We start from the raw sequence: 9660 nt of genomic DNA on the forward strand, positions 1-9660 counted from the left end.
CCGGTGCACCCAGTAGCCCCTCGAGCACCCAGCGCAGCCGCGAGGCTCCGGGTAGCCCCCGCCGGCGGCTCCGACGCGGCGCCGCACCCCCACCGCTCCTCGCCTCCGACACGGACCCGGCTGGCCAGGCTGCCCCCCAGCAGCTCCTGCCGCCCGGCTCCGACACGGTGCCCGGCGGCCCGGCAGGCACTGCTGCTCTCCTGGGGGCTTTCCCCAGGACCCCCTGGTCGGTCACCCCCCTACCCCCCCTCCCCCGGTCACTTTCTCCTTTGCTGCAGCCGGAGCTCGGCAACAGCTCCGCTCCTCCCTCAGCTCGCACTGGCCCCTCCACAGCCACCTGGGGCATGGCAGCACCAGCACACTCACCGGCAGCCACCGCATTAAAGGGAGGGGCCGTCACCATCAGCCCCACTACCCGCACCTGCGGCTTCTCCAGCCCCGGCCCACAGCTGGAGCCCAGCAGGAACAGGGGGCCATCTCCTGAGCCATGAAGTCAGTCTCTTCCTCCCCTGGGGTCCATCACAGCCCCTTGTCCCATGTAAAGGAAGCACAGACACAGGTGGGAAGGCAAAAGAGACGATGGGTATTTATTCAGTCACACACCGAATCAATCTGGGGAACGGGTCTGCTCTGAGCCTCGGTGCCCCCTACGCTCCCCCTGCCCCTCCGACACCTCGGCAGTCCGTCCCAGAGCTGCACCCATCAGTCCAGTGGGGAACAGTTGGTCAGTCGGCTCCTGGAATGATGCGCTGCTGGACAGTAGCTGCCAAAAATGAGGAGCAAGGTGCAGGCCACTACAAAAGAGGAGAAAAATGACAGATGGCTGGACAGCGGCAGTGTAACAAGAAAGCACGAAGCAGGGAAAGGGACAGCGAGAGAAGGATGGGGACAGGCAGTCCCACAGAGATGGAGAAACAAAGAGCAGCAGCAGAAAGAAGAGGGAGCAGAACATAGACCAAAAATGAAGAACAGGGAGCAGGAAGGAGATGCCAAAAAAAAACAACCCTGCAGCATGACAGAGGAAAAAAGAATAGCGGCAGGGACCTGGGCAAAGAGAGATGAGGAAATAGAATAGAATAGACATGGAGAAAGCAGTAGATCTGTGACGCGCTACGGAGCTGATAAGGAAGGCCTCGAATCAAGGGACAAGGAGCCAGACAGAGAGCACCAAAGACAGCAAAAGTACTGACAGGCTATGGGACAGAGAAGGAGAAAAGCAATACTTCTAACCGGGAGGTAAACAGAAAGAGGAAAAGAAGGAAAAAAATGCCACGGGCTGCAGGGCAGAAAGAGGGAGGATCTAAAAAGATGGGGACAAGTCAGAGACAGATGGAGAAAGAAGGTACACAAGAGCAGAAAAAAAAATAATCGTAGCAGTGTGGGAAAGAGAGCAAGCCAGGGGAGGGACTGGGATGCAGAAGAGGGGTGACAGGGCCCCGAGGGCGGAGGACTCACTGCAGCTCTCGCTCTCGGTGCTGCCAGGAGACTTTGACACTTCAGATGCTTCTCTCTCCTTCTCTCTTCCCTTCTTCTTCTGTAACTCAAATCGTTTGGCTCTCCTCCACCTGAGAGTAAATGCATGTGGGTGTCTTATAACTCATACAACATGCAGCTTGCTAGACAATAAGCCTCACACGCACACTACATGCAGGAATAGGACAGAGAAAAAGAGAATGTGATAAGTGGGAAGCAGAACACACAGATCGAGAGAAAACTTGAATCAGAGGAATAAATGAGGCAGGAAAGAGAGATAAAGAAGCCAGAGGAAAGAGCCTTTCTAGCCTCTACTTGCTCCCCCGGTCTCCCACCCCTCTGCAGCCTCCCACCCCTTTCCGGCCTCCTTTTCTTTCTGGCCTCTACTCTCGCCCCCAGCCTCCCACCCCACTGTGGCCTCCCACCCCTTTCCGGCCTCCTTTTCTTTCTGGCCTCTACTCTCGCCCCCGGCCTCCCACCCCGCTGCGGCCTCCCACCCCTTTCCGGCCTCCTTTTCTTTCTGGCCTCTACTCTCGCCCCCGGCCTCCCACCCCGCTGCAGCCTCCCACCCCTTTCCGGCCTCCTTTTCTTTCTGCCCTCTACTCTCGCTCCCGGCCTCCCACCCCTTTCCAGCCTCCTGTTTTTCTGGCCTCTACTCACCCCCCCCGGCCTCCCACTTCCTATTTTTCTCGCTCTACTTAACCCATCCTCCCACCTCTTTTCAGCCTCCTTTTTTTCTGGCCTCTACTCTCATCCCCAGCCTCATATTTTTCTGGCCTCTACTCACCCCCCGGGCCTCCCACCCCGCTGCAGCTTCCCACCCCTTTCCAGACTCCTGTTTTTCTGGCCTCCCACCCTTCGTCGGCCTCCCACCCCCCATTTTGCTGTCCTCTACTTAACCCAGCTTCCCAGCCCTCTGCAACCTCCTACCACTTTCCAGCCTCCACTCGCCCCCCCTCCCAGCTTCCCACCCTTTTTCAGCCTCCCACTCCCATCCCTTACGGTGCAGGACACACTGACAGAGAGAGAAAAATAACAGGGAACAGGAAAAAAGGTACTAAGAACCAAAAAAAGGATCAGGCGAAGGGGGTGATTGGGGTTAGAACCCCAACACAAATCAGCAAGGGGCTAGAGGACAGAAAGAGAGGAAGAGAAGAAAGGGCCAGGAAGCAGGACAGAGAAGGAGAGAAAGGCAAAAAGGGAGAGCCAGCTGGACAGGGAGGTAAACTAAGAAACAACCAGACAGACAGCAGGATAGAGAGACAGAAAAACTGGGGATAGGAAGCAGGACAGAGGGACAGCAAGAGGAAACAAGGGCCAGGGAGCAGAACAGCAGTGGAGAAAGAGGCACTGCAGCAGCAGGGTAGAAAGAGAAGGAAGAAATGAAAGGCCAGAAGAAGGACAGGGAATAATAGCGAAGGGAGAGAAGGACAAGGAGCAGGACAGATTGTCAAAGAAAGACAGGGAGTGGGACAAGGCAATACTGAGAGAGAAAAGGGGGACAGGGAGGCAGGATAAAGTGAAAGACAGGCAAAAATAAGAGACATAGGAGCAGGACAGAGATGGAGGGGGGAAAAGCCTCGGCTGGCCAGCAGGGAAGAAGGGGAAAAAAAGCACTGGGCTGCAGGATAGAGGGAGAAAGTAAAACACAGACACAGGGAGCAAGACAGAATGACAGAGAGAAAAGAGACAGAGAGCAGGACAGCACGGGGCGGGGGGGGGGGGGGGTGGCAGTGGGAGAGAGGTATAGAGAAAGAAAAAAATACCGAGGAAGAGTAGAGTCTCCTTCTCTGGAGACTTGTGGAGTCTCCTTCTCTGGAGATATTCAAGACCCGCCTGGACAAGGTCCTGTGGAGCCTGCTGTAGGTGACCCTGCTTCGGCAGGGGGGTTGGACTAGATGACCCACAGAGGTCCCTTCCAACCCCTACTATTCTGTGATTCTGTGAAGAGAGAAAGGAGAGAAGGGACAGCTAGCTGTACAGGGGGATAGAGAAAGAAGGGATGGCAGAGCGAATGGTGCAGAGAGAGAAAGGCAGAAAAAGCCACAAGAGGAAGCAGGGCACAAGGACAGCAAGAGGAAAAAGGAAAGGGACAGGAATCTGAACAGAGACGGAGAAAAAAAGCAGCAGGGACACAGGAAAAGACACAGAAAGAGCAGGGCACAGAAAGATAGATCAGGACAGCGGCAGGATGGAGATGGAGAACACACACCCGGGATGGTCAACAGGACAGAAAGGAATAGGCATATGGGCAAGCAGTGGGACAAATGGATAGACTGAGAAACAACAGGGCAGGATGCAAGACAGAGCAACAGACCAGAATAACAAGAATGAGAGAGAGAAAGACATAGACTGTGAGAAGCACGTAGTGTGTCAGAAAAAAAGAGAAATATATTAGGAGCCCTACAAAGAGACGGAGTATGGAGAAAAAAACAAAGGGGACCAGGGAGCAGCGCAAAGGGTCAGAGACAGTAAGACATGAACAGGAAGGAGGACGGGGACAGTGAGATACATGATGAAAAAAACCAGCGACAGTGAGCTAGACAAAAGGATACAGATAGAAAGAGAAGGAAGGAGGAGGAAGAGGAATAAAAAGGCAGGAACATGGAGTAGCATGTACAGGCGCAAAGGAGAACACCAACAGGGAACAGGGCAGAGAAATTGTGGGGGGAGAAAAAGAGGGGGAGGGAGCAGGACGCAAACATAAACAGAAGAGGGGACGTACGGGGAAGTAAAAAAAAAAAAAAAAAAGTCACAGCATCACAGCACTGTAGGAAAGAGAGGGGGCCATGGGGGGACTTGGGATGCAGAAGAGGGGCGACAGGGCCCCAAGGGCCTGGGACTCACTCCAGCTCTCACTCTCGGCGCTGCCAGGAGACACTGCTGCTTCAGATGCTTCTCTCTCCTTCTCTCCTTCCTTCCTCTTCCGTAAGTCCGGTGACTTGTCTGTCCTCCACCCAAGAGAAAACATGCATGTCTTGCAGCTCTAACGAGACGAGGCTCCCTAGACATACAGCCTCACTCTCCAACGTACTATTCACAGGAACAGGACAGAGGGAAAGAGAGAGAGAGGGTATGATGAGCGGGCAGCAGAACAGATAGATCAAGAGGGAATCACAGAATCGTCAAGGTTGGAAAAGACCTCTGAGATCATCAAGTCCAACTGTCAACGCATCAACATCATGCCTGCTAAACCACGCCCTGAAGTGCCATATCTACATATTTTTTGAACACCTTCAGGAATAGTGACTCCACCACTTCCCTGGGCAGCCTGCTCCAATGCTTCACAACTTTCAGTCAAGAAATTTTACCTAATCTCCAATCTAAACTTCCTCTGGTGCAACTTGAGGTCATTTCCTCTCGTCCTATTGCTAGTTACTTGGGAGAAGAGACCAACACCCACTTCACTACAACTTCCTTTCAGGTAGCTGTAGAGAGCAGTAAGGTCTCCCCTCAGCCTCCTCTTCTCCAGACTAAACAACCCCAGTTCCCTCAACCACTCCTCGTAAGACTTGTTCTTTAGAGCCCTCACCAGCCTCATTGCTCTTCCCTGGACGCGATCCAGCAACTCAGTGTTCTTCTTGTACTGAGGGGCCCAAAAGCAAACACAGTACTCGAGGTGCCGCCTCACCAGTGCCAAGTACAGGGGCACGATCACGGCCCTAATCCAGCTGGCCACACTATCCCCGATACAAGCCAGGATGCCATTGGCCTTCTTGGCCACCTGGGCACACTGCTGGATCATGTTCAGCTGGCTGTCAACCAACAGCCCCAGGTCCTTTTCCGCCCGGCAGCTCTCCAGCCACTCTTCCCCAACCCTGTAGCGTTGCACGGGGTTGTTGTGACCCAAGGACAGGACCCAGCACTTGGCCCTGTTGTTGAACCTCACACAATTCGCCTCGTCCCATTGATCCAGTCTGTCCAGAACCCTCTGCAGAGCCTTCCTACCCGCAAGCACACTGACACTCCCGCCCAACTTGGTGTCATCTGCAAACTTACTGAGGGAGCACTCAATCCCCCCAGCCAGATAATTGATAAAGGTATTAAACAAAACTGGCCCCAAAATGGAGCCCTGGAAAACTCCACGCGTGACCGGCCACCAGCTGGGTTTAACTCCATTCACCACCACTCTCTGTGCTCGGCCTGACAAATTTAATCAGAGGAATAAAGGCGGCAGAAGGGAGACAAAAACACAGGGAACAAGCCAGAGGGAAAGGGGTGGGAAGGGGACACACACAGATCAGGACAAAGAGGTGGAGAAAGACAAAAAAAGTGATGGGCTGCGAGATGAGAAAAAAGGCCAAGGAACAGGACAGAGGGGAGTAACGGCACAGCGAGCCGGACAGGGGCATATAGCGAGAAACAAAGGGACAGGCAGCAGTGTGGACATGTACAGACAAAGAGTTACAGGGAGCATGGAGGACAGAGAGAATAAGAGAAAAGGGACAGCGAGCGGGGCAGAGATGGAGAAAGAAATGCTGGCAACAGAGAGATGAGGAGGAGAGCAACTGGACGGAGGCAGAGAGAGGGAGAAAGCAAGAAAAAAATAGCGACGAGTAGAAGGTCAGAGAGACAAGGAAAAGACAGGAGGAAGGACAGAGTGATTGAGAAAACAGATGAGGGACATGACACCAGGAAGAAAGATACTTTGAAATAGAGAATGATAGGGAGCAGAATACTGGGACAGACAGCAAACGAGAGCAATAGAGAAAACAGGGACTGAGAGCAAGACCAAGGGGTGAAGCAATAAATAATAGGGCTGGGGAGCAGGACAGCAGAAGAGAGACACAGAGAAGGGGGACACATAAGACAACTGCAAATTGAGAGGTAGAAGAGCACAGAGGGTCACAGAGAAAAAGAGAGGGATGGCAGAAAGAAAAACAAGATGAGGGAGAAGGACTGAAGAGCAGAGAGAAAATAGCATCCAAGTCACATGATGAACTGCTTGTATGCAAAGAGTAACACAGACATCGAGATGCCAAGAAGGTCTACGGCACACAACACAGACCACACAAATGACACACCACCACAGACACAGGCTGGAACTGCCCTGCCCACTTGGGCTGAAGACAAACCCCTTTCCATTTACCCTCCCAAAGGGACCTGATCCGGGACAGCCCTCTCCCCTACACCAACTTCACACCACCTTCCTGCAATGCCCAACCATGGTCCCCTCCCTCCAGACCCTTTCCAGCTCCTGCAACTCAACTTAGCTTTCAGAGGGCCAAGGGTCTGAATCCATCCTCGACAAGAAAACAAATCAGTGCTCCTGCAGCCACCAGGTTCTGCTTTGTCATCTGAAAAAAAAAAACCCAACAAAAAACACACCACCACAAAACCCAGAAACAGTTCTGACAGTAAGCATCCCACTGGCCAAGGCCAGCATCTTCCACAACAACCCTATTTTCAGAAGCACCAGGGCGCTCTACTCAACTGCTCATTCCAGAGTCAGACACTGTGGCCATCATCACTTCTGGTACCTAACATACCAAGAGACACAAAGTTACCACTGCAGTCGCGAGAAGTCACCCGCCCCACCTTGCTACCACCCCAGCTGACCTCAAACGCTCATCCAATGCCACAGGCAACACCCACATTCCCTGGAAAAAAAAAACACAAAAAAGAGATACACCTCATTGAGTTGCCGCACAATATTTTGCTCTTAGAACCAGATCACAACAGCCTCACCTTCTCGGAACTCTAGTTACCATGCTGCTTCAGTGTTCCGAGGCTGTGTGCAGCACCTGCAAAAAAATTCCAACAAAACAGCACATGCTGAGATACTGCCCAAAACCACAGACTGCCCTTGCCGATTTCTGTCTCCTGCTCCTGTATGTGGGATGCGTGCCCACCCTGCCCATGCCATTTACAGGTTCCCTGGCTGCCCTGGGCAGAGCAGCTCCAAGATAAACACACACATAGGCACAGAACAACAGTACACACAAGACCACAAACAATGCACCGGGGTGCTCCGCTCACCTGCTCATTCCAGAGGCAGACGCTGCGGCCAGCATTGCTTCTGCTACCTAAGATACCAAGAGACTCAAAATTACCGCTTGCGCCCGTGACAAGTCACCCACCCCACGCTCCTCCTCGCTGCCACCCCAGCTCACCCCAAAACAGTTGTCCGATGCCACAGGTGGCCCGCACAGCCCCTGCAAAACCAAGAGAGACACCCCTCACTGAGTTGCTGCACTATAATTTGCTCTTACACACTGACCCGGCACACAACCGCCTCACCTTCTCAGACCTCTTGTCAGCATGCCGCTTCGCCCCGCTGAGGCTACGTGCGGCACCTGCAATAAAATCAAAGCAAACAGCACATGCTGAGATACTGCCCAAAACCAAAGCCTGCCTGCATCAGTTCCAATCTCCTGCTCCTTTACCTTGGCTGCTCACCCACCCTGGCCCTGCCATTTACAGGTTCCCTGGTTGCCCTGGGCAGAGCAGCTCCAAGCCAAAACACACACAGGCACAGACAGACACTACACACAAGACCACAAACAATGGGCTTCAAAGAAGAGAGAAAACTCTCCTTCACAAGAAGGAGGACTCCCTGACGGGTGATACCGTCGGACAAGAAGACCTACAGGGCCGCGACGGCCCAAAGCATGGCGCCTCCATGGCAGCCCCAGAAAAACAGAGTCAGACAGCACGGTCCCTGGCATGAAGATACAGTCAAAAGAGACGGCGCATGTGCAAGAAGCCCGGCTTCAAGACCTAAGAACATAAGGATGCAGGGAAGAGCTCCCACACTCCACGAAAATGGACCGCCAGAGAGAAGAGCTGCTGACACAGCCTGGAACGACGCCGCAGAAGAGAACCGACCGGAAACTTCCACGCCACGAGACCGATCCACGCTTTACGCTTGTAAGGCAAGAAGAGAAGCCCCCGCTTGGCACCACGCCGATGAGTAGGGGCATTCGAGACCCCAGGGGTGGTGCCTGATGTGCACAAATAGCAATGAGGATGCTGAGATACAGGTAAGGTCTAAGACACAGAAGACAGACGACAAAAACGACACAGCACCACAGACGCAGCCTGGAACGCTCCTGCCCAATTGGGCTGAAGAGAAACCCCTTCCTTCCCTTTACATGCCCAAAGGGGCCCGCTCCTGCACAGCCCTCTCCCCTACGCTAATTTTACAAGCACTCCCTGCAATTCACAACCGTGGTCCCCTCCCCCCAGTCCCTCAACTTAGCTTTCAGGGGGCCAGGGGTCTGACTCCATCCTCGACAAAAAGCACCTTGGCTAACTGGGATGCGCCTGCAGTCGCCTGCTTCCGTTTTGCCATCTGAAAAGCAAAACGAGAAGACGACAACACAGACAACACACAGGGCTGACAGTAAGTATCACACTGGCCAACACCAACCCCTTCCGCAACCACATCCTCCTCAGAAGCACCGGGCTGCTCCACTCACCTGCTCGTTCCAGAGGCAGACGCTGCGGCCAGCGTTGCTTCTGCTACCTAAGATACCAAGAGACACAAAATTACCGCTTGCGCCCGTGACAAGTCACCCACCCCACGCTCCTCCTCGCTGCCACCCCAGGTCACCTCAAACAGTGGTCCAATGCCTAATGCCGCCCACACACACACAGTCCCTGCAAAATCAAAAGATTTTGCTCTTACAATATTTTGCTCTTACACACTGACCTGGTCAGCAGCAGCCTCACCATCTCAGACCTCTTGTCAGCATGCTGCTCCACCTCTCCGCGGCTATGTGCGGCACCTGCAATAAAATCAAAGCAAAGAGGACATGCTGAGATCATGCCCAACACCATAGTGTGTCCGCACCGATTCCCACTTTCTGCTCCTTTACCTTGGCTGCTGACCCGTGTTGCCCCTGCCATTTTGCAGGTTGGCACCTCGAAGCTCACATCCCACCTGCAAAACACAAACAACAAGCAACGCTTAGAACTTCACCAACAATGCACACTACAATAACAACTGCTACTTCAGCCCACGAGTCATGGCCCACCTTGCCTGAGTCACCTCTGTTACCAAGACCCTGCTTTGCATCTTCAAAACGGAGAACCCAAAACTTATAAGCTAGTCATACAGCCACCAGTCATATCTTCCCTCCAACACCACACACTGACCTTCTTATGGCACTCTACTTGCGTGTCCTCTGTCGCCCTTTGGCACACCGCTCATCCCTCTGCATCTGTGAAAGCAACATTAAACGA

General features: G+C 53.4%; 1 protein-coding gene and 1 long non-coding RNA gene across 2 annotated transcripts; both read right to left on the reverse strand.

The window, feature by feature from the left end:
* Positions 1–586: 586 nt before the first annotated feature.
* LOC142359527 (uncharacterized) lies at positions 587–5825 on the reverse strand. Its single transcript, XM_075412069.1, has 5 exons — positions 5801–5825; positions 4321–5526; positions 3240–3414; positions 1456–1565; positions 587–794 (listed from the first exon to the last, which is right to left on the reverse strand). Exons 1-2 carry the CDS (start codon positions 5823–5825, stop codon positions 4781–4783), a joined length of 771 nt encoding a protein of 256 aa, XP_075268184.1. The 3' UTR covers positions 587–794; positions 1456–1565; positions 3240–3414; positions 4321–4780.
* Positions 5826–6865: 1040 nt separating this feature from the next.
* LOC142359528 (uncharacterized) lies at positions 6866–7499 on the reverse strand. The gene is made up of 4 exons (XR_012762423.1): positions 7453–7499; positions 7162–7217; positions 7033–7073; positions 6866–6953 (listed from the first exon to the last, which is right to left on the reverse strand). It is a non-coding gene; the product is annotated as an uncharacterized LOC142359528 (long non-coding RNA).
* Between the last annotated feature and the right edge of the window lie 2161 nt (positions 7500–9660).

This window comes from Opisthocomus hoazin, unplaced genomic scaffold (genome assembly GCF_030867145.1).
Source record: "Opisthocomus hoazin isolate bOpiHoa1 unplaced genomic scaffold, bOpiHoa1.hap1 HAP1_SCAFFOLD_186, whole genome shotgun sequence".
NCBI lineage: Eukaryota > Metazoa > Chordata > Aves > Opisthocomiformes > Opisthocomidae > Opisthocomus > Opisthocomus hoazin.

What these genes read in the sequence shown, in the direction of transcription:
- LOC142359527 (XM_075412069.1), bottom strand. Translation starts at nt 5,825, where the DNA reads ATGCCCCTGTCCGGCTCGCTGTGCC. An exon ending in CCTGTCCGGCTCGCTGTGCC is followed by an intron (nt 5,527 to 5,800) that starts GTTACTCCCCTC and finishes TTTTGGGGCCAG; the next exon opens with TTTTGTTTAATACCTTTATC.